Raw genomic sequence first — 26406 nt, 5'->3', positions numbered from 1 at the left:
ATATACTTGTAGGTGGAAAAAAAATGAAGGCATATGCGGACTCCAAAATCAGTGACATTGTTATCTGTTTTTTCTTCTTGGCTAAATTTTCCGAAATTAATTTAGTACTTTATCGTGAATACTACTTGTTCAAAGCTTAATTTTGTACTTGAACTTGTTTTTTACCCCCAAACAATGATGTATTTGAACTATTTTAATTTAACTGATGTATTTGAAATGTGTATTATGTGAATTGCATTACAAGATTTGGTATGTTTAATATATTTTGGGTTTATTTTAATTGTAAAATAAACATGAATAATGTCATTAAAAAAAATAAAACACAACCGGTATAGCACCGTTAATATTGACACTAATTATTTAAATGACGATAAGAATTTTTGATGTTATTGAGTCAGTGGATTCCTGATACTGTAGTCACATAAATCAGTGACATGTAAATAGTATCATTAAATGCTAACGCGATTGAGTCACTATCCTTGTGACTCTCTAGTGACACAAAATACTGACATAAAAATAGTATCAACTGATACTAACATCATAGTATCACTATGGTGGTGATACTATAGTGACACAAAATACTGACGCAAAAATCACTGACACCAAAGATTAGTGTCAGTGTGTTCTGGCTTGAGCATTACTGACACAATTAACAAGTGTCAGCAAAAGTAATTACTGACACTAAATTGGTGTCAGTAAAGCCCATTTTTCTAGTAGTGAAGTTTGATAAGAAAGTAGTTAGATATATCTTTGTGGGATACGATAACCAAATAAATGGGTGGAAATGCTGCGATCCAACAAGTGGAAGGTGTTACACTTCACGAGATGTGGTGTTCGATGAAGCATCTTTATGGTGGTCCTTAGAAAAGCAAGTGTTGCCAGACTCTAAAGAATTTGAAGACAAGCTGCAAGAAAAGCTAGGGGAGTACATTGTCCAAATCCAGTCCAATCCTGATGAAGCTGATGGTGATGTTGATGATAGTTGAAGAAGAAGCAACTATACTAGAACCTGAAACGTTCGAATCAACATCACATAATTCTGAGTGGATGACAGCTATGAAAGAAGAGATCACTGCACTTGAACAAAATCAGACTTGGGATCTGGTGCCAAAGCCAAGAGATGTAAAACCCATATCCTGCAAGTGGGTTTACAAGATAAAACGCCGTCTAGATGGGTCAATCGATAGGTATAAAGCTCATTTGGTAGCTCGTGGCTTTTCTCAGCAGTATGGACTAGACTATGATGAAACATTTAGTTCGGTGGTAAAACTTACAACTGTACGAGTTCTACTTGCGCTAGCAGCCAATAAAGACTGGAACTTGTGGCAGATGGATGTGAAGAATGCTTTTCTCCATGGAGAGCTAGATCGAGAGATCTATATGATTCAGCCAATGAGTTTTCATAATCAAAATCATCCCGAGTACATATGTAAGCTGCAGAAAGCACTCTACGGATTGAAACATGCACCCAGGGCGTGGTATAGTAAGATTGCTAAATTCCTAACTCAAAGTGGTTATTCAGTAACACTGCAGATTCCAGCCTGTTTGTTAAAGCTAATGGAAGAAAGCTAGCTATTGTACTAGTGTACGTGGATGATTTAATCATAACCGGTGATGATGAGGTAGAAATTCATCGAATAAAAGAGAATTTGTTAGTTCACTTCTAGATGAAAGAACTTGGACAACTCAAGCACTTCCTTGGTCTAAAAGTTGGCCGCACACAAGAAGGAATATTTCTCTGTCATAAAAAATATTCCAGAGATTTGTTGAAGAAGTTTGGGATGCTCGAGTGCAAGCCGATCTCAACACCGATGGAACCAAATGGCAAAATGTGTGCACATGAAGGAAAAGACTTGGAAGATGCAACGATGTATCGACAATTGGTAGATAGTCTTATCTACTTGACCTTGACTCGACCTGACATTTCTTATGCAGTTGGAGTGATGAGTCGGTACATGCAAAATCCAAAGAAAACACATTTGGAAGCAGTTCGGCAAGTATTGAGATATGTGAATAGTACAATTAACTACGGTCTTTTGTACAAGAAAGGTGAAGATTGCAAACTAGTTGCCTATTGTGATGCTGACTATTCAGGAGATCATGACACCAGGAGATCAATAACTGGGTATGTGTTTAAGCTCAATTTCGGAACAATTTCTTGGTGTAGCAAAAGACAACCGACGATATCATTGTCAGCCACTAAAGCTGAGTACCGAGCAGCGGCAATGGCAGCTCAAGGGAGTACGTGGCTGATACAACTGATGAATGATCTACATTAACTAGTAGATTATGTGATTCCGTTATATTGTGACAATCAGTTGGCAATTCGTTTGGCGGAGAATCTGGTCTTTTATGCAAGAACTAAGCATGTTAAAGTGCACTATCATTTTATTAGAGAAAAGGTTCTGCAAGGAGAGATTGATATGAGGCAAGCAAGACAGATGATCAAATCGCTGACTTGTTCACAAAAGGTTTAAGCACTGGTAAGTTCGAAATGTTTCGTTGCCAACTCGGGATAGTCCAAAGGTTTCAACACAACACCAGCCCATTATCATGAATTCAAGCCCAACCCTTGAGAAGCTTCTAAGTTAGATTGTGGTGCTAACGTGTGAAACATAGAATTTGTTTAATGAGAGTGGAAATCATGGTGTGAAAATAATATAGCTTTTTTAATATAAGTTGAAGACAATGGAAAGCCATGTGTAAGACAATGGTATTTTTTTTAATGCGTGGCCTGAAATGCATTTGTAAAGCTATAAATACCCCCTGCTTGTGTTTGTATTAATCATCCGAAGAAATAAAAATAAATAAGGCAATTAGCCTTTTGTGTCTTAGTTTGATAATTATTTAAAGAGTGTTTCATAAGTGTTTTATTCTTTAGATTTCTTCTTTGAATAATTAGAGTTTAGTACTCTATTTATTCTACAGTGAGTCTGTCACGTAATTTTTTTTACTTTTATAACACTGGAGATAGATATTAAAGACCCTAAGGTTGATCAACATATTTATGGTTGATAAGCAATCCGTAGTCATTTATTTAAATAAAAAATAAAAAATTATGTACAATTCAATCAAAATTCAATTCTATTAAATCCCACTAAAATGTACAATCAACTGGATATATTAAAATTTAATACAGTTGAAGATCGTTGGCCTAAATGTACCATTAGGGAGCTCTAGTCAAAACTCAAAGCACATGAATTGTTTACTTTTTATGCTTTTTCATTTTGTTCTATTGAAGAAAAGAAGTCACTGCAAAACCTGATGTTGGCACAAAATCGCCAATGATAATACCTTTTTGCCTTTGTCTCAAAGTCATATATTCAATTCTTATTATAAAAATGAAAAAAGAAAGAAAAAATCGATAATAACACTTCGGTTCCTTATCTTCAGTAAATCCATGAATAAAAAGCACAATTTGAATGTTTTTTTAACATGATTCCTATCATTAAACATTATCTATTGTGACATACATGCAACTCTCCTATTATATAAATCATTATCTAGTACTAGTGAAATGATGAAATAAATAATAGCTTGACATGTGATGATTTTTACTGAAGTCATATTATATTTCTTGGTAGACACAATTAACTATATTTATTTACTAATGTCGTGTTAAATTAAGTCCTTAAATAAACAACTACACAACAATGTCAAATTGATTTTTTTTTATTTTTTAAAAGTAAACTAACACCAATGCATCTTAAAGTTAACTTGATAGACCAAATCATCATTAATATATTATACTCATACTCTCCATTTCCATTTAAATTGGAGATCCCAAAAAAAAAAAAAAACCAAAAACTTCGTAAAATAGTACTAAACAACAAATTGATCAAACAAATCACGTCAACAAATTGCAATGATCGGTGATCAATGAAGCCTTCAAAATTAATTGATCAAAGCTTAGTAACCAGTAGGCTTGTAGGCAATGAAACTAATGCACTGCACTTGACGAACATTGTCGAATCCAATAATCCTGATAAAGGAATTGTGGCAAGCTTTGATGGCCTCATCGAGCTCATTCAAGACTTGGATTGCATTAGTGCATCCGAACATCGACAGCTTCCACATTGTCCAGTACCGCCCGTCGTAGTACCCCGGAGACCTGTGGTTCACACGGTATACGATGTTGAAAATTGTGAGGTATTTCAAAATACAAAAATTAAAAATGCACATATAGCCTTCACGGGCTTGGTCCATTTCCTAGCCACATGATGAAAGCTTATATATTCATTACTTTGGATTGAAAAATCAGTTTTAAACTAATTTGAATTGTTCAAGTTGAGCATATCTACATGCCAGTGGCTGTGGCTTTGTTTTAGCACCTTAGTTGCTTGATATTCGATTTTTAAATCAGTTCATGCACTGATTTGTGGCAAAAATCAAGGAGATGGCTGGTGTACTTCAAGGCTATAAAAAGCCAGCTGCTGTGACTGATTTGTGTATGCAAAGAAAAAAAAATTCTTATCATCCTCTCCATCTTCATTCAAGCTACACACTTTACCTGAAAAATAAAATTAAATCAACTGTTAGAATCACTATAGTTTGGAGTGTGCCATTACAGTTGGAATGCCATTGAATCCTGGAAGATTAGACTGTCTTTAACTCCTTTACACACCCGAAAAATTATCCGAGAAGGGACAGAATCAATTCTTTAAGGACAGTGCTTCATTAGTACGCCTTGGCTTTCTAATTTCTTAACTTTCTATGTTTGTGTATATTAATTATTGTTTTACAACTTCTACATTTATTAATTGGATTGTTTGAAGCTTCTACATTTGTTAACTGGATTGTTCGAAGAGTTGTTGAACTGAGGAAAATTAAAGCTACTGGACAGTTGAATTAAATTGGTTTGCTGCAGATTATTGTCAAACTTGGTGGCTTGAATTTTTGAGTTAAATTTGGCTTTTATTTATTAGTGGTGGGCTTACAAAGTCACTTTCCTTAATCTTCTTTGTAGTTTTGTGGCTGTAGAAAGATTTCTTGGTGACTGGGGAATTTAGCTTCTGGACTTTTTACTTGCTGAAATTTTTTACAAATATTAGATTTCATTGGTTTTCGTAACACACGAATCCGTCCTGCACACAATTAACACACACACACACACACACACACACACACACACACACACACACACATATACACTCGAATTCCAGACAAGGAATCCATCCCATGCGGAGAAGGTATTCAACTTTCCTAGCCAATTGTTCTCTATTAAGTGGTGGGATATGTTAGCCTATATAACTATAAATGTTGATTTTGATGATAACAAACCATATGTTTTTGGTTGAACAAAAATTTACGTATTGTGCTTTTATAATAAGAAAAATATTTTATGGAGTTAAGTTGTTTTTCAAGTTGTGGACTAAAATGAAAGAATTTTACAATCTTTGATTTTAATAAATATTGTTTTCAATTTCAGATTTGGACTATTTGAAAATATTTAAATATTTTGGGCCATTCTATAATTTCACATAGTTTGGGCGATATCATAATTTTAGAAAGTTTTGGGATTAACAAAGTATTACTTAGAAATTCTAAAATTAGACTTATCTGAAAAGATTCATAACATTTTGAGCATAATACAGTTATATAATATTTTGAGGTCAAACTATAATTTTAGAAAAATAGTTCATTGTAGCAATTACTGTAGCAAGCGGCTAACTAGATGTGACAAGCGGCTAACCGAATTTTGGGCAGTAAGCTTCTGGAACATAAATGGCTATCCGGATATCGTAAGCGGCATACCGGATGTTCTGAAATTTAAATTTTTGTTGTAACGGTAACATAAAAGCGGCTAACCGGATTCCATAAACGGTAAGCTGGTTATCACCAAAATGTGCATAACGGATAGTTTTTGACCTCAAACTATATAAACTCAAATCCAATTCATTGTCAAGCACTCTAGAAAGCAAAAAAAAAAAAAAAAAAGCACATAACTAGGGATGGCAATTGTACCCGCAAACCCGCCCAAACCCACCCGCCAAAACCCGCCCGTTGCGGGTAATTTTATCTGTTGCGGGCGGGTTTAATATTATAAATTAAAACCCGCACATGGATGCGGGTGGGTTTGGTATTAACCTTATACCCGGTGGATACCCGCATGGATATCCACCAAACCCGCAATAATTTTTTTCAAATATTTTTAATTTAATTTAAATATAAAAATATATAAAGAAAATAATGTAATTAATCAAATTACCAAATAGCCAAAGGCTCAAAGTTGTGTATGTGTGTATATGGCTCATCTCCTATTCTAAAGTCATAACCTAAAGAAAACTAAAGACATTTCCCTTCGAATTAATATTTGAAAATATTAATCTTAATTATTATTATAGGCATTGTGTTGGATGGGTGCTTATAGTGGTAAATAAAATGAATATCTTCTCTTGGATCTTGTTTTAAATGATAATATAGAATGTAATTATGATTTTTAGATATTAGTTTGTGCTTTTTAAATAGATTTGTGTAATTTATACTTAAATTTGAGAATTTGTGTTGAATTGATGTGGAAATTTTACTTTTTCATTTACATTGTTTAAATATAAAATTGAATATGTTATATGGAATTTGAGGTTATTATTATAAATTTATATATTAAAAATTTATGATTTTAAATACGAAAACCCGCAAAAAATCCGCCGGATACCATTGCGGGTTTGGTAATTGTTAAAACCCGCTGCGGGTGGGTTTTTAAAAAAAAATTAAAACCGGCTGCGGGTTGCGGGTGGGTTTGGTAATTTAAATTTTGTGCGGGTTTGGGTTTGGGTTTGGTAATGGCAAACCCGCTGCGGGCGGTGCCCATTGCCATCCCTACACATAACATATATTGAGCTCTTATATTCACAAAAAAAAAATAAAATTGAATCATCTTTTGTTCTTCAATTTGTATATCTACTCTTTAAGAGAGTTTTTATTATAATTTTCATTTCCTCATAAAATTTATGAGTGTTTAAGTGTGTGAGACACTTGAGTGAAGAGATTGTGAGATAATCTCTTTGTTGTAAAGGTTCATTGACACTTTAGAAGTCAATTGTAAGCTTTTGAAACCTTGGAAAGCTTGGATAGTGAAATCCTCAAGCTTGGATTGATTGGAGACGTGGACGTAGGCAGAGATTGCCGAACCACGTAAAAATTCATGTGTTTGTTTTTCTTTTCCCTTACTCATTTATTATTGTACTTTTATGAAACTTATTGCTTTCGAATTTACTAAGACATTAGATTGGATACTTGTGTGGTTTTGTTAGGATAAATTTTAAAATATCAATTCACCCCCTCTTGGGTTACACAACTTGTATTTTATTTAGTATCAGAGCAATGTGCTCTTATTTAGACTTAACTGTCTAGAGCTAAAGATCAATGGCAACTCAAAATGATTCCACATTTAGGGAAGGACAGTCCACCACTAGACCACCATATTTTAATGGAAACGATTACCCGTATTGGAAAACTATGATGAGAATTTACTTGCAAGCTTTAGATTACAAAATTTTAAAAATTGTTAATAATGGTCATTTCATGCCTTTGACTAAAAATGAAGTCGGGGAAGATATTCGAAAACCTTCACGGGAATGGAATGAATTGGAAAAGAGAAAAGCTTCTCTAAATTCCAAAGCTATGAATGCCTTATTTTGTGCACTAGATAAGAAAGAGTTTCATAGAGTGTCAAGTTGTGAAAGTGCTAATGAAATCTGGCACAAACTTGAAGTTGTTTATGAAGGCACGAATCAAGTGAAAGAGTCAAAAATTAGTAGGTACACTCGACAATATGAATTGTTCCCAATGGAACAAAATGAGAGTGTATATTCTATGTATACTAGATTTACGGACATAGTGAACACTCTAGGAGCCCTAGGAAAAACTTTTTCTAATAACGAGAAAGTTAAGAAAATCATTAGGTCGCTACCTAAAGAATGGAGACAAAAAAAGACTGCCATTGAGGAAGCCAAAGATCTAAATGTCTTACCTATTGATGATTTAATTGGCTTTCTCATTTCATATTAAGAAGATTTGGCAACAGAAAAAAAGGCATGAGGAAAAAAATAAAAGCATTGGTCTCAAGGCCTCAAAACGTGAGAGTGATGAGGAAAACAAGATGGATGATGAGGAGTTGGCAATGTTGGCTAGAAGATTCAAAAAATTTTACAAGAAGAATAATGAGAAGAGAAAGTTCAGAGGCTATAAAAATAAAAAAGGAGAAGAAAGAGCCAATCACTTGTTATGAATGCAAGAAGCCCGGACACATACGACCAAATTGTCCTCTCCTCAACAAACTCAAGAAGAAAGCTATGGTGGCCACGTTGGATGATAGCGATGAGGAAACAAATGATGATGAAGAGCAACAAGAAATGAAAAATTTAGCTCTCATGGCCTTTGGGGAAGAATCATGTGATGAACTTGATGAGGTACGTGATCTTTCTACATATAATGAATTACATGATGCCTTTAAAGAATTGCATGATGAGTGGATAAAGATTGGTAAAAATAATGTATGTCTTAAAAAGAAAATGGTAGAGTTTAGAAATGAAAATGAATTATTTAGTGCAAAGATTACATGCCTTGAATTAGAGAATAAAACATTGCATGATAGAATTGCATTATTTGAGAATTCTAGCACTTCATATGAGCATTTAGAATCACATATGAATGACTTGAAAAATGAAAATGAAATGTTTAGAAAGAAGAGCAATGATCTAAATGAAATTGTGCTAAAATTACAAATGGACAAAAGATGTTGGATAACTTGCTTAGTTCACAAAAGTGTGTCTTTGACAAATGAGGGATTGGTTATAAGCCAAATTTTAAACAAAAATATTACAAGAGTTATTTTGTGAAGAGTACCTCCACTAACAATCAAGTTATATGTCATTATTGTAATAAATACGATTATATGAAAAATAATGTTTAGTAAAAAGAAATGCATATTATGGTATCAAATGTGTTTGGGTTCCAAAAGGAACCATTACTAACATTCAAGGACCCAAAAAGATTTGGGTACTTAAGACTTGAGATTCTCTCTGTAGGGTTTGAAGAAGAAGAATAAGTGGTACTTGGACAGTGGTTGTTCAAGACACATGACAGGGAATTATTCTTGGCTTTCAAGTTTTACCAAAATCGAAAATGGTGGAGATGTATCGTTTGGAGATAATTCAAAAGGAAAAATCATTGGCATTGGCAATGTCGGTAATGTATCCTTTATTCTTATTGAAAATGTGTGTTTGGTTGAAAACTTAAAACACAACTTGCTTAGCATTAGTCAATTATACGATAAAGGATATAGAGTTATATTTGATGAATCAAAATGTGTTATTGGGAATGCATGTGATGGCAATGTTTTGTTTGTAGGAAATAAATGTGTTAATGTCTATACCATTAATATCGATTGTGCATTTACAAATGATAAATGTTTCTCCGCATTGCATGATGATGGTTGGTTGTGGCATAGAAGATTAGGTCATGCAAGCATGGATTTGATTTAAAAAATCGTGAAAAATGATTTGGTTAAAGGTCTTCCAAAAATCAATTTTCAAAAAGATAGAATTTGTGAAGCTTGCCAATTTGGAAAACAAATCAAAACTTCTTTCAAAAGTAAGAAAAATATTTCTACTTCAAAACCACTTCAATTACTTCACATAGATTTATTTGGACCTTCTAGATATGCTAGTTTAAATTGCAAATATTATGCTTTTGTAATTGTGGATGACTTTTCTAGATACGCATGGGTATTATTCTTAGCTAATAAGGTTGATGCCTTTGATGCATTTAAAGTTTTTTGCAAAAAGGTTCAAAATGAAAAGGGATGTAGTATTTCTTGTATTAGAAGTGATCATAGTGGAGAATTTGAAAATTATGCATTTCAGAATTTTTGTAATGATTTTGGCATTGAGCATCAATTTTCATCACCTAGGACTCCTCAACAAAATGGAGTTGTAGAGAGAAAGAATAGGTCTATTCAAGAAATGACTAGAACCTTGTTGAATAAAAATTCTTTGCCTAAGTATTTTTGGGTCGAAGCTGTCAACACCGCTTGTTATGTTTTAAATCGTGTGTTGATTAGACCTAATCTTAACAAAACTCCATATTAGCTTTGGAAAGATAGAAAACCCAACATTGGCTATTTTAACGTTTTTGGATGCAAATGTTTTGTTTTGAACACAAAAGATAATCTTGGTAAATTTGATCCAAAATCTGATGTTGGTATTTTTCTTGGCTATTCAAACTCAAGCAAAGCTTATAGAGTGTATAATAAAAGAACTTTGGTTGTGGAAGAATCTACGCATGTTACATTTGATGAGTCTAACCCCTCCTCTAAGGAGAAAGTCGCTGTTGATGATAATGCAGAAGAAGAATAACAAGAAGAACCATCAAATGACAACCAAAAAGATGCACCACCTGGAATTCAAGAGGAACATCATGAAGAAACAAATGTGAGCATGGTGCCTAAGGGTGTAATTTTAGGAATTCAAGAGGAACAAATGTGAAGAAACAAGTAATTCCAAATACTCCCCAAGGAGTGGAGGTATATTTCTTCTCACCCTAAGGGTGTAATTTTAGGAGATCCCTTACGAGGTGTTACAACTATATTATTTTTTAGGAACACATGTGAGCATGGTGCATTTATTTCTCAAATTGAACTAAAATTCTTTGCGGATGCGGAAAATGATGAATCTTGGATTATGGCAATGGAAGAGGAGTTAAATCAATTTGAGAGAAACAATGTCTAGGAATTAGTTCCTAATCCAAAACATAAATCCATTATAGGCACTAAATGGGTATTTAGAAACAAAATGGATGAATCCGATGTGGTTGTAAGAAATAAAGCTAGATTAATGGCTCAAGGTTACAACTAAGAAGAGGGAATTGATTTTGATGAAACATTTGCACCTATAGCTAGATTAGAATCCATTAGGATGTTGTTAGCATATGCATGTCATAAGGATTTCATTTTATTCCAAATGGATGTCAAAAGTGCTTTCTTAAATGGTTACATTATAGAGAAAGTCTATGTAAAACAACCTCCTGATTTTGAAAATGAAAATTTCCAAATAATGTGTATAAATTGTCTAAGGCATTATATGGATTAAAACAAACACCTAGAGCATAGTATGATAAGCTTAAGAATTTTCTATTGGATAATAGTTTTTCAATGGAAAAAGCGGATACTACTCTCTTTGTTAAGCATAAGAACCAAGATATACTTGTAGTACAAATTTATGTTGATGACATTATCTTTGGTTCTACTAATGAATTGTTGTGTAAGGAATTTTCTTCTTGCATGAGCAAAAAATTTGAGATAAGTACGATGGGAGAGCTGAAGTACTTCCTTGGACTCCAAATCAAATAAAACAAGGAATGAATTTTCATAAATCAAGTCAAGTATGTGAAAGATCTACTCAAAAGATTTGGCTATGATAATGAAACGGTAAAAAGCACTCCAATGAGTACTACCATCAAGCTAGACAAAGATGAGAAGGGTAAGGAAGTTGATATCAAGACATATCGAGGTATGATCGGATCCTTACTTTATTTAACTACTAGTAGGCCTGATATTATGTTTAGTGTATGCTTGTGTGCTAGATTTCAATCTTGTCCTAAAGAGTCACAATTGCTTGCTGTTAAACGAATTTTTGGATATTTGATTGGCACCATCAATCTTGGTCTTTAGTATCCTAGGGGAACTCATATTGACTTAACTTATTATTCGGATGCCGACTTTGCCGGATATAAGGTTGAGAGAAAAAGTACTAGTGGAACATGTCACTTCATAAGTCATTCACTTGTCTCTTGGTTTAGTAAGAAACAAAACTTGGTTGCGCTTTCAACCACCGAGGCCGAATATATAGCCGCTGGTAGTTGTTGTGCACAAATTCTTTGGATGAAACAAACTCTTAGAGACTGGTATTAATCTTGATCAAATACCTATCTTGTATGACAACACTAGTGCTATTAATCTATCCAAGAATCCCATTTAACATCTTAAGACTAAGCATATAGAAATTAGGCATCACTTTCTTAGAGATCATGTTCGAAAAAGAGATGTTATGATTAAATTTGTTTCTACTGAAAATCAACTTGTAGATATCTTTACAAAACCTCTTAGTGAAGAGCTTTTATAAAGATAAGACATGAGTTTGGAATTATGAATGTTGCATATTGAATTATGATTTGTTGATTAAGTTAATATATTTGTTATTGTATGCATTTATGGTTCATGTATTGAATGGCTTATTGCAAAGTTTTAAATCACAAAATGATTTAAAATTGATCAAATTTTAAGCCAAAAATAAAATTCCAAGTCTAAACCGGTATGCCGTTTCCTCTCAACTGGAAAACTATTTTCTCATTGATTGCTCTTGGGTCAAATTCCGGATAATCGAATTTATCAAACCGATAAGCCGAATTAGTTTTGAAATATTTCTAGATGAAAACCGGTCAACTGGTTATAAAAACCGAAAAGCCAGATGTGTTTTGGAGCTTACTGGACACAAACCGGTCATCCGGTTATTCAATCTGGAAAGCCGAATTTGCTAAGCTTCTTTTCTGCCTCAAAATCGGACAACCGGTTCTTTAAATCGATAAGCCGAATAAGTTTTGAAAAATTCTGAAAACTATCCGGACAGCCGGGTAAAGAAATCGGCAAGCCGGTTTCAGCTTTCATCATTCTGGACACTAACCGGTTAGTCGGTTAGTGGTATCTGGTAAACCGGATTCAGTTTTCCCCTCACTGGACACTAATCTGCTAACCGATTAGTGAAATCCGGCAAGCCAGATTCGAGGCATTTTAAATTGTTCATCTTCCATTTCTTTCTTTTGGTAAACCGGATAGCTCATTCTCTCTCAAGCCGTTTCTTCCCCTTTCTCTCTCTCACTCCAAAATCCACTACTTCCACTCATTTTCGATTCAAATCGATCCATAAAATTTATTCCCCATCCATTCTTGTGTCCAAAATCATCTTTCAAATCCTTTTTCAACCTCAAAATCACTAGATTTAAAATCAAATCTAGGGTTTCAACTGAATTTTATCTCTCTAGATTTCTTCCTCTTAAGCCGTTTTTTATCCAAATTGCTTCTCAAAATCTCTTTTAATCCTCATCATCTCCCTTCTCATTGCCTCATTTCACTTCAAATCATTCAAAATCATCATGTCAAGCTCGCGGTTGGTTCGAGAAAAAAAGCAAAGAATCAGTTCAACCCACCAAACGATCACGACAAGCAGGGGGCACCTCCAATCAATCCAACTTTGAGTCGACACACTTTCAGAACAACAAACATTTAACCAAACGGTTTCACCAAAGTTTCAGGACTCGTAAGGTACTTAATACATTTTATGTTTTATCGGATTGGCTTAATACTCTCAATATTAGTCATTGAAATTTATTTCAATTGTTGGAAGATGTTGGTTGGATTAATGTACTTATGATTGAGGAGAATGTTTATCCCGACTTGGTGAAAGTGTTTGACTCGAATATGGACGTTTCCAAAGATAACAAGACTCTAGTAATCACCAATGTTGGAGGAGTTATGATTGATTTTGATGTTTTGGTGTTAAACTCTATCATAGGATCATCTGATTTTGGCCTAGAAATTTTTTCGCCTAGGAAATCTCCTAAACTTGATAGTTATGTTCATGTTGACGCTGTTCGTAATAGATGTCGGTGTAATGATCTTTCTGTTGAAGATTGTACCTTTCATTTTCGTACTCGATATCTTTATCTTCAAACTCGTATTTTGTTTCGCTTTATTCAGTCCATTGTTTTTCCTAGATTAGGGCATTTGGATGAGGTTTTACACATGGAAGTTGCTTTGATTGATTGTATTCTTAGACGTCGTCCGGTTAACTTAGGATATACCATCATCCGAACCACGTTGACCATACCTGCATTGATTACCCGCTCTCTTCCGTATGGTCACTTCATTACCTAAATCCTTAAACACTTTAATGTACTGATTCATGAATCATCGTGTAGACCGTCTAAGGGTATATGGGATGACGCTGTATTTAGCTTAGGTTTTGAGTGGAGTAATGGCGCTTGGGTCAAGTTAACTGAAAACAAGTACACTTTCCTTGCTCCGAGTGATGATCGGTCACTCAATGCTGTGGTTCCTACTGATCAACTTCCTGATTTCTCGCTTTCGTTTCGAGGCCAACGTCGACGTCAAGATGCTCCAGTGTCTACCTCTGCTCCTACTGCCTTTGCACCTGCTTTACCATTTCCCGAGCCTCCTATTTATGACGAGGTTACTCTTCAATAGCTTATGGATGAGGTGAGGACACTCTCTGTGTGGCAGACTAAGTTTCAGCAGCAGCTCATTCATGGATAGCGCCTCCTCTTTGTGCATTTCGGCATTCCATATCCGCATCCTCTTCCATCACCACCATCCTCACTACCTCAGTAGTCTCTTATGCTTGTATTTGGACATATTTACATTTCATTTACTGATTTATGTACTTTTATTTTTGATTATATGGATGGTTGTTATGATTTTGGATTATCTATTTGTCTTGGATGATATGGATTTGCTTTGATTGATTATTATGTTCTTTCCTTATGTTTTGGCTGCTTTTGAACTAATGTGCTTGTATTGAGATTTTGATGATTGATAGGAGGAGCTTTAATTCTTTTTCATGATAAAGGGGAGATATAATTTGTAAAGGGAAAATATGAGAAATTTATTTGTTATGAAAAATATTCATATGAATTTATGCAGGGGGAGTCTTTTAAATCTTTTTGAAATTAGTCTTTAACCTTGCATTGATTAAGGGAGAGCTTTTCATAACTAAATTAAATTTTTTTAAATGTGTTTTGTCATCATCAAAAAGGGGGAGATTGTTAGCCTATATGGCTATATATGTTGATTTTGATGATAACAAACCACATATTTTTGGTTGAACAAAAATTTATGTATTGTGCTTTTATAATAAGAAAATGATTTTATGGAGTTAAGTTGTTTTTCAAGTTGTGGACTAAAATGAAAGAATTTTACAATATTTAATTTTAATAAATATTGTTTTCAATTTCAGATTTGGACTATTTAAAAATATTTAAATATTTTGGGCCATTTTATTATTTCACATAGTTTGGGCGATATCATAATTTTAGAAAGTTTTGGGATTAACAAAGTATTACTTAGAAATTCCGAAATTGAACTTATCTGAAAAGATTCATAACATTTTGGGTCATAATACAGTTATATAAAGTTTTGAGGTCAAACTGTAATTTTAGAAAAATAGTTCACTGTAGCAGTCCGCGAGCGAAGACAAAAGGAAAATATTACACTAGTGATATGAGGATTACAAGTATTATAATATTTTGGCTCACTACCCAAAATCCCAATACACCTAATCTCTCACTCACTAAACTCACAAGAGCTTTATAATTTTAAGCCCTCAAAATCACTCAAGCTCTCTGCGTTATTTCTCACCAAAATTGAATGCACATATGAAATGGGGAGCTCCCTTTTTATAGCAAAAAATTAGCTATTAAAATATTAATTTTTTCACTGCTATTATCTTCTTTATTCTTTTTTTTCCTTCTTCAAAACTGTTGTTGCCAAATTCCATTTTTTCTTTTTTTTTTCTTTGTTCAAATTTGGCAACTTCAACTCTTTTTTTTTTTTCTTCCTTGCTGGCACCTACTTAGACTTCAATTTGGGTAGCTTTTGCGGCTTCTAGATCTTCAAAATAGACTGCTTCTAAAAGCCTTTTCTTGACATTCTCTCACTTCAATCAAATCTCCACACCAACCTTTCTACTTCGTTATTATCATGTTGCTTACATCTTTTCTAGGCCACAAGAGGATTTACTCCATACAAACTTGTTAGTATTAATTAGCTTGGTCATAACATCTGCTAGGTTCTCCTTAGTATGGATTTTCTGCAAATCCATATTTCCATCTTCTACTACTTCTCGAACGAAGTGGTACTGAACTCCAATGTGCTTAGTCCTAGAATGAAATGTTGGATTCCTTGCAATGTGCAAGACATTCTGACTGTCACAAAACACATAAATTTTATGTTGTTTGTGCCCGAGTTCCTCCAATAACCTTTATATCGAAATAGCTTGCTTGCAAGCTTGTATAACTGTCATATATTCCGCTTCTGTTGTAGATAAAGCCACAACAGTCTGTAGTTTTAAAACCCAGCTTATAGCTCTTCCTCCAAGTATAAACACATAACCAGTAGTAGATTTCCTTTTGTCAAGGTCTCCTGCAAAATCTGAATTAACATATCCCCTGATAGTAAACTCTGATCCTCCATAACATAATGCAACATCTGAGCTTCCTCTGATATATCTCAAAATCCTCTTTACCGCTATCCAATGCTCTCCACCAGGATTCACCATATATCGACTGACGGCTCCTACTGCTTGTGCAATATCTGGTCTAGTACATATTATAGCAAACATCAAACTTCCCACTGCTGATGCATACGGTACTCGAGACATCTCATTCCTCTCTGCTTCATTGCTAGGACACATACTTGAGGATAACTTGAAATTAACAGAAAGTGGGGTAGAAATTGACTTACAATCTTGCATGTTGAAGGGTCGCAAGATTTTCTTCAAGTAATTCTTCTGAGAAAGCCAAATCTTTCTGTTATTTCCTATCTCGGTGAATTTCCATCCCTAGAATCTTGTTTGATGGTCCTAAGTCCTTCATTTCAAACTCCCTGGCCAATTGCGCCTTCAATTCTTGGATTCGATCTTTATTGGGGCCTGCTACCAACACGTCATCCACGTACAACAGCAAAATGATGAAATCATTATCTTCAAACCTCTTATAATATGCACAATAGTATGAATTGAGTCTGTTGTATCCAAAGCACATGATGAAGGAATCAAATCTATTATACTAACACATCAGCGCCTGTTTGAGATCGTACAGAGATTTGTTCAATCTGCAAACCAAGTTCTCATTTCTTATTTCAGCAAAACATTCTAGTTGGAACATATAAATTTCTTCTTCAAGTTCTCCATGAAGAAATACAGTTTTCACATCTAATTGCTCTAGATGCAGGTCAAATGTAGCACACATCACCAATATTATTCTGACTGTTGTGAGTCGAACCACCAAAGAAAGTAATTTGTTGAAGTCAATACCTTCTTTCTGAGCATATCCTTTTATCACTAATCTTGCACGATACTGCTCTACTTGGCTATTGCCATCACATTTGATCTTATACACTCATTTGTTTCCAATGACTTTTCTTCCATAGTAGCAGTACAAGTTCCCATGTTTTATTCTTGTGTAGAGCTTCAATTTCTTCCTGCATTACTGGCATCCACAAAGTAATATATGAGCTGTTTAAAGTTTTATGAAAAGTTGATGGCTCTCTATCCTCTGTTAGAAGACAATATGCAACATTGATCTCTGTGACATACTCCAAATGTCACGCTGGCGGTCGTCTCTCACGAGTTGACCGACGAATTTCTGGAGCCTCAGACTCGACTGGTTCTTGTTTCTCGTGCTCTGATGCTGCTTCAAAAGAATCTGAATTTTCTTTTTCCATATTATTTTTCACATATACCGGTATAGTCTTTAACTTTTCTTTTACAGTACTATCATCCTCATCTCTCATTTGTAGTTGATCTTCTACAAATATAATATCTTTGTTGATGACAATTTTATGGGCAGTGGGGTCCTACAAACGATAACCCTTTACTCCATCAGCATACCTGAAGAAGATACATCTCCTAGATTTTCGATCTAACTTTGTTATTTCTTGGGCATTGTACATCACGTACACAAGACATCCAAATGCATATAGGTAGAAGTAATCAGCTGACTTTCCAGTCCACATCTCCATCGGTCTCTTCAACTCAATTACAGTTAATGGAGATCGATTTATTATATAACAAGTAATTTTGGCTGCTTTTGCCCAAAATAAGTTGGGTAGGCGAACAGTTCTCAACATAGCTCTTATCCTTTCTGTAAGAGTTCTGTTCATCTGTTCTGCCACTTCATTCTGTTGAGGAGTGTATGCCACTGTGAATTGTCTCTTAATACATTCTTGCTTACAAAAAGCAAGAAACTCGCCGTCTGTATACTCTCCACCGTTATTTGTCATTAAGCACTTGATTATTTTGTCAGATTCAAATTCCAACCGTGCTTTGTACTGCTTGAGCACTGAAAACACATCTGACTTTTTCTTGATTGGATACGCCCAACATCTCCTAGAATAATCATCAATGAAAGTCACCATGTACTTTGCACCTCCCATGGATATGTTTAGTGATTCCCAAACATCAGAGTGAACTAATTCTAAAATGCATTTACTTATAGCAACAGATCTACTGAACTTTAATCTATGCTGCTTACTTGTAACACAATGCTCGCAAAACGGTAAATTTACCGATTTGAGCCCTAAAAGCAATTTTTGCCCAAAGAGAATCTTAAACCTTATTCCGACATATGGCCAAGTTTGAGATGCCACATTATCATTGACTCTTCTCCATTTGACGCAACACACGCATCAACTTCCTGTAGTGTTTATCCTTTAAGTATAAATAGATTAGCATCGATCTTTTCTGCCTTCATCAATACAAGCGCGCCTTTAACAGTCTTCATAATTTCATTCTCCGCATGAGTTTTGTACCCATGACTATCCATTTGTCCTAAAGACAATAGATTATTCCTCAAGCCTTTGACATGCCATACTTCCTCAATTGTACAAATTCTACCATCAAACATTTTGATTTTGATAGTACCAATACCAACAATCTCCAAGGCATGATCATCACCCATATATACAGATCCTCCTAAGATAGGTTCATATGTGTGAAACCATTCTCTCCAAGAGGTCATGTGCCGGGTAACTCTTGAGTCTATGAACCAGATGTCAGATAGCCGTTTTCTGCCTTCTGAAACAATTATTGCCTTGTTGTAGAGAATTTCGCCATCATCCGAGGTACTTGCTACACACTCCTGAGCACTTGATGACTCAAGTTCTTTGTCATCTCTTCTCTTCTAATTGTTCCAACATTCTTTCTTGACGTGTCATTTCTTGCCGCAGTTGTAGCATTTAATATTCTTCTTACTTCTGGATTTTGATCTACCATGATTGTGACTCCCACTAGGGCCATATTTCGTTGATCTCCCTCTCGTCACCAATAGTACTTCTACTTGCTGCGAACTTGCTTGTCTGTCTTTTTTATTTTTTCGTCTGCTCTCCTCATTTAATACAGAGGCTGCAACATCATCGAAGACTAGACTATCTACTTGGTTGTTGTTCCTCATATTGATGATGAGTTAATCATATGAATCTGGTAAACTTTGAAGTAAAAGCTCCACACATTCATTTTCCTCTATATTATGACCCAACGTTGTGAGTTGTGAAAATAAAGTCTTCAAGGTGTTGATATGGTCAGTCACTAATGTAGATTCCACTATTCAAAGAGTATCGAGTCTTCTTTTTAAGAAGATCTTGTTGTGCAGTGATTTGGCCTCGTACAATTTTGTAAGAGTATCTTATATTTCTTTTGTTGTCTTTTTCTTTGCCACACTGGATAACACCCCATCTGCAAGTGCCAAATGTAAATTAGCAATAGCGTTGCCGTCTATCTCGTTCCACTTGTCATTAGTTATCTCCATGGGTCTTTCTCCAATTGCTGCCAAGCAATTATTTTTGCTCAATATAGTTTTCATTTTCATTTTCCACAACGAAAAATTATTTATGTTGAACTTCTCAATTTCGTATTTTGCCGCCATCATTTTTTACCGCCATCATTTTTCACCACGAACTAACTTTGCTAAGATCGGCTCCCACCGTTTCACATGAACAGTAATCGTATAAGTGAATAGTATTGTATACGTGAATAGTGTCATATACGTTAATAGTGCCGTATACGTTAATAGTATCACCGACTCTAAAAAATACAACCAGTAGCAGGGCCACAACTAAAATAAAATTGGAAGAAATATAAAAAAAAGTACAAAGAGGACACTAGAAAATTACGTTGTTCGACTTTAGCTTACGTCCACGGGTGAAGACAGAAGAAAAATATTTCACTAGTGATATGAGGATTACAAGTATTGTAATATTTAGACTCACTATCCAAAATCTCAATACACCAAATCTCTCACTTACTAAACTCATAAGAGCTTTATAATTCTAAGCCCTCAAAATCACTTAAGCTCTTTACTTTCCTTCACACCAAAATTGAATGCACAAATGAAATGGGGAGATCCCTTTTTATAGCAAAAAATTGACTATTAAAATATTATTTTTTTCACCGCTATTATCTTCTTTATTCTTTTTTTTCCTTCTTCAAAACCGCTGCTGTCAACTCTTCATTTTTCTTCTTTGGCGGCACCTACTTAGACTTCAATTTGGGCAGCTTTTACAGCTTCTAGATCTTCAAAATAGGCTGCTTCTAGAAGCCTTTTCTTGACAACAAGCAATACAGTGAACACTTCCACAAATCTCAGCTCCACAATAGTATCGTCAGTTCAAATGGGGAGAAGTAATCAACAAAAGCTAGAGGTTGAAATTATTCCACTGCCAACCCCGTCTAATAAGGATGAAAAATTAACTATATTTCATTGAAGGATGCGCAGAATAACAAGAACTATAAAATTAATCTACGTATTCCCTTGAAGTATCATCCACAATCTCTCCTCACGGCTATCTCAATTAGTCAGGTGTCCAATATTTGTGCAGAGTCAATTATCCAAGAAATAACAAATTCTTTCTAACTACTCACAAAAAGCCACAACATAAACAGAGCAAGAAAATTATTTAGCCACTTACTTGGGCATCATTTCCAGGTAATGATAAAAAGGGGAGGAAAAAACACACACACACATACACAGATGGCTTGACAACTTCCGCAGTTTTTGCCTCCAAAAACAATTTCAAGTGCGGACTTGAATCAACCAAGCATATAAGAGAATGCTAATAGTGGACAAACTAATTATTAGTATTAAACGAAAGTGCTCATCTAAGATTTAAGGAAATAACCCTTTTCGGAAACCATGACCTGATGGTACTGAGATCATACTAGGCGTATTCATCAGGCTAAGGCTTAAAATCCACATAAAACACAACTAACAAATAAAATAAAAAATAAAAATCCAATAACCCAAATAGAAGACACAAAAGAACGGCGAGAGAATCAACCCACCCCATAATAAATAATTAAAATTTTCTTACCCATCTCCCAGAGGTCAACTCAATATCTATTGGTATTCTCTAGTCAATCTTCTCTAATTCTGATTGACCCTACTACCATTCGACACGACCATGCCTATACAAAAGGAGCAAGGTTAAGCTAATGATATCCACTCCAAAGTATGATATTTATTTCTATTAAAGACAAAATTCCCAAAACAGAAGAAAGATCACTCAACTATTAACATTTTCACATTTTACAAACATAACAAGGGAAGATACCCTTCACCAATTAACATTTGCACAGTTGGAAACAAAATAAAATTCAGCAAATTATGAAATAAAACCAACTTTAGACTTCAACGCAAACCCTTCAAACACTTGTGAGAATTGTCAGTTCAATCGTCAACCATCTCATCATTATCATCAATTTCTTCAATCTTCATCGTGTTCACAGCCTGGGAAAGATCAGTCCGTGGCCCATTGGGGTTTTGAATTAATACCTCAGATTTCTGCCCAGTGCCCAATAGCTGCGTCAACAAACCTTCCATTTTTCTGCACCCGGTACACCAAACTATCACCCTTTGGACTGGCGTCTATGTACACTGTTGAGTTCTCGTCACTTTCTTCGCGAACAAGCATTCTTGATAGCTCAGTCACTACCTTTTTCTCTAGCCATCGCTGAATAGGCCTTGCACCATAAATCTAAATTCACCAAGACATAAATAACAGGAAGATTTGGCTTTCGCAGAAGAATTACTTGAAGAAAATCTTGCGGTGCTTCAACATGCAAGATTGTAAGTCAATTTCTACCACACTTCCTGTTAATTTCAAATTATCCTCAAGTATGTGTCCTAGCAATGAAGCAAAGAGGAAGGAGATGTCTCGAGTACCGTATGCATCAGCAGTGGGAAGTTTGATGTTCGCTGTGATATGTACAAGACCAGACATTGCACAAGCAGTGGGAGCAGTCAGCCGATACATGGCGAATCCTGGTGGAGAACATTGGATAGCTGTGAAGAGGATTATGAGATACATTAGAGGAACCTCAGATGTTGCATTATGTTATGGAGGATCAGAGTTTACTATCAGGGGCTATGTGGATTCAGATTTTGCAGGAGACCTTGATAAAAGAAAATCCACTACTTGTTATGTGTTTACACTTGCGGGAGCAACTGTAAGCTGGGTTTCGAAACTGCAGACCGTTGTGGCTTTATCTACAACAGAAGCAAAATACATGGCAGCTACACAAGCTTGCAAGGAAGCTATTTGGATACAAAGATTATTGGAGGAGCTTGGGCACAAACAACAGAAAATTCCTGTGTTTTGTGACAGTCAGAGTGCCTTGCACATTGCAAGGAATCCAGTCTTTCATTCCAGGATAAAGCACATAGGAGTTCAGTATCACTTCGTTCGAGAAGTAGTGGAAGACAGAAATGTGGATTTACAGAAAATCCATACGAAGGAGAACCTAACATATGTTTTGACCAAGCTGATAAATACTGATAAGTTTATCTGGAGTAGATCTTCTTGTGGCCTAGTAGAAACGTAGGTAACATGGTTATGGCGAAGCAGAAAGGATGGTGTAGAGATTGATTGATTCTCAATCAAATCTCCAAGTGGGAGAAATGTCAAAGTCGGTGGTGGCCTAGCCAAAATCAAATTGGTTTTGGCAGCCGCCCAAAGAAATAAACATGGCTTTGGCAACCGTCCAAAGAAGGAAACAAAAGAGAAAGAAGAAAAAAAAATGAGAGGTGCCGTCCAAAGAATAAAAATAATAATAAAATATTTAAATAAATAGAAAAAGAAGAGGGAATGAAGCCTATAAATAGAGGCTTCACTCCGCTCTTCAATCAATCAATTCTTCAATTCTTCTCTGCTACTCTGAGAGAGAAAACCATAGAGTTTTGTAAAGCTTAAAATTATAAAGCTCTTGTGAGTCTAGTGAGTAAGAGATTGGGTGTATTGGGGTTCTAGGAAGTGAGCCAAAATATTATAATACTTGTAATCCTCATATCACTAGTGAAACATTTTCCTTCTGTTTTCGCCCGTGGACGTAGGCTAAAAGCCGAACCACGTAATTTTTGGTATTCTCTTTTGTGCTTGTTCTTTATTTCTTCTAATTTTATTTTAACTGCGGGCCTGCTTCACCCACCAATTTCCTAACACTCAGTACTACTAATACTTGAAATGAAACGACATTTTTTATTTCATCCAATAACCGACAGACAACCAACGAGTAATTTACAAAACAAAAACAATGGCAAAGCACAACAAAACAAAGATTGGCAGTTAAACCACCAACCTTTTCAATTTTTAATAATAATGATGATAATTAAAAAAGAACAAGCAACCACAGAAGTTGACATTTAAATTGCGCAAAAGGTTTGATCACGCTAGAAACATTGTAACGGTAACTAGTGCAAGGGAGGAATGACATTTTACAAAGAACGAAAAATAAAGTAAACATCCAAAGATTTCCGATTCTGTTTCTTTTGCAAACCCCCCCCCCCTCACCACAGAAAAAAAACCAAACATACTCTTTTTCCAGAAGAAACACAAAGAACTGAAGAGCATTTCAACAAAAGGAATGGACAGCTGACGGAAACCATTCATAAGGAAAAAAAGAAAAAGAAAAAACAAAGATATAATCAAAAGGCTCAAACAATCACGTTGAGTTTGCAAACTAAGAGCAAAGTTATCAGCGCACAAGTTCTGATGAATTAATTTTCTTGCTCTGCCCTTTTTTTATTTATATATACTTGTTGCCTTTGTCTGAGTCACATCCTGCGGTTGGACTTTGATCAAGAGGAGGTGCCATGTGGTAGATGATGCTCATCACCGCATCTAATGGGCAAGGAAAAGTGAATGTGCATGACCTTCTCCTACGGTTGGACTTTGCCTGCAAATGGACCTCCAAGTGTTGTAACTATCAATCGAAGGCCCCAGTGACTAGTATTGCAACGGTGACTCGGATCATTGACTCCTTTAATTATTTTCTTTCATTGATGGTGCAGGCTGATCTCTTCGCCCCATAATTCACAACAAGAAGAATGCACTTCAATTTGCTTCATAAGATTTTGTATACAGTGCAGTTTGGGTGCATGTATTGTTCTTTTATAATTCTTATTAGGGGTGTTCGCGGATCGGATTGTACGGATTGGAAATAAATCCATATCCGATCCACGATTTTACGGATTATAAATTTTCAATCCAATCCAATTCACGGATTGGTGAAATTCAATCAAAATCCAATCCATACATCTACGGATCGGATGCGAATTTGACCAAATCCATATCTAATCCACCATTTTACGAATTGGTTTGCGGATTGAAAATTTTTAATTCTGTCCAATCCACAAACTAACTAAATAAAAAATATTTAATATAAAAATAATTTTACTACTGATCAAATTTAAAATTAAATAAGATTTAAATTAATTAATTATTTAAATAAAACTAGAAAATACATTTAAAATTTAAAATTTCAAAATATAACACACCAAAACAAAAAAAAAATCTCATTCGTTTAGATCAGTACATGGAAATTAACTATTTAAAAAGTTATATTTGTTTATTTAGTTGTTTTTATTTTATATTATTATTGGATAATATATAATATAGTATTAATGTAACTATATTTTAACTTATTTATTTACTAGTAAGTACTAATATCATATTTACAAGTTTTTAATTAAATAAATACTTTTTATTTTTTTGCGGATTCGTGGTTTTTTGCAGATTTACAGAAATAGATCTATATCTAATCCATCGATTGCGGATTATCAAATTTTCAATCCAATCCAATCCACTAATCCACGGATCAGATTTTTATGGATCGGATTTCTATGGATAAGACGGATTGAGGGATCGGATTGGATTTTGAACACCCCTAATTCTGATATCTTAAGTATTAGCCATGAGATTTTGTAATGTAACATTAAAGGTCGTGCTTCCAGTTAAAAATTAAAAAATGAAGTAAAAACTTTAAGAATTTATGTATTCTAAGTTATTGTAATAATTATTTTTTATGAAAACATAAATTTTTAATGAATTACTTCAAATTTAATTAAAAAACTATATTGTATGACAAAATGTTGTATGACAAAATATACAATACAATACCAATGCAATACGATCAAATTCAATATAATTCACGTAAAATAATGTAATTCATTACAATATAATAATGAGATTTTTACAAATCAAAATTATCTAAAACCTTATAAATTTTTACTCTCCATTAATTTGATTTTCTTGCTACACCACTTTGCACGACCATGCTTGTTTGAGCTACTGCGCTGGTTGCGGTAACATACAAACATAGTGCGTTGAAACCATTTGGGATGTCATTTACGCTCTCTTCTTTCTAGTTTGTACAAAATATTTTTGTGAATTAATTTTCTTGCTCTACCCACTTTTTATTTATGTATACTTGTTGCCTTTGTCGAAGTCACATCCTACGGTTGGACTTTGATCAAGAGGAGGTGCCACGAGGCAGATGATATTCATCACCGTATCTAATGGGAAAGGAAAAGTGAATGTGCATAACCTTCTCCTACGGTTGGACTTTGCCTGCAAATGGACCTCTAAGTGTTGTAATTATCAAGCGAAGGCCCCAGTGACTAGTATTGCAATGGTGACTTGGATCATTGATGGTGCAGGCTGATCTCTTTGCCCCATAATTCACTGCAAGAAGAATGCACTTCAATTTGCTTCATAAGATTTTGTATATAGTGCAGTTTGGGTGCGTGTATTGTTCTTTTATGATTCTGATATCTTAAGTATGTTGGAAAATTTTTAAAATAAATGTGTCTTATGGTAAAGATACGTCCTATTAATTGTGCCTTATCGAAAATGTACCCTTTACTAAAGACATGTCTAATTAAATGATATCTTATTATAAGGACATATCCATTTAATTGTGTCTTGTAGAAAAAGTAGAAAAAATATCTTTTTACTAAATGATATATCTTTTCATGGCAACATTTCACTTGAAGATACATCATTTCATGGTGACATTTCATTTGAAATGATGATGGTTCAATTTGGACCATTGATTATAATCAAATCTAGATCCAATGGCCATGAAAGAAGAAGTATCATGAAAGATGACAACCCAAATGAGGGGGCACAAGTATATCTATAAATAGGGGTCATGTTTAAGCCATTTAGACATGAAATTAATGATCCTACACCACTCTTTTCTTAGCTTTCCTTTCTAATACGAATTTCAACACAAAACACCCATTTCTTTTGTGCATTCACAATCCAATATATTGTTTTTTGCA

General features: G+C 34.6%; 1 protein-coding gene and 1 pseudogene across 1 annotated transcript; one reads left to right on the top strand and one right to left on the bottom strand.

The window, feature by feature from the left end:
- The first annotated feature begins 1667 nt into the window (after positions 1–1667).
- LOC112099555 (uncharacterized mitochondrial protein AtMg00810-like) lies at positions 1668–2279 on the top strand. The gene has a single exon (XM_024186967.1). The coding sequence runs from the start codon at positions 1668–1670 to the stop codon at positions 2277–2279; it is 612 nt and encodes a 203-aa protein (XP_024042735.1).
- A 1630-nt stretch (positions 2280–3909) lies between these two features.
- The window catches only part of LOC18046222, a 43562-nt pseudogene continuing 21065 nt past the window's right edge, over positions 3910–26406 (bottom strand).

Source organism: Citrus clementina, unplaced genomic scaffold (genome assembly GCF_000493195.1).
Source record: "Citrus clementina cultivar Clemenules unplaced genomic scaffold, Citrus_clementina_v1.0 scaffold_3, whole genome shotgun sequence".
In the NCBI taxonomy this organism is placed as follows: Eukaryota; Viridiplantae; Streptophyta; class Magnoliopsida; order Sapindales; family Rutaceae; genus Citrus; species Citrus x clementina.
This window is presented reverse-complemented; position numbering and strand designations above follow the sequence as displayed.

Bases quoted from the DNA above. Each gene is read 5' to 3' on its own strand.
- LOC112099555 (XM_024186967.1), top strand. From the start codon at position 1,668: ATGAAAGAACTTGGACAACTCAAGCACTTCCTTGGTCTAAAAGTTGGC.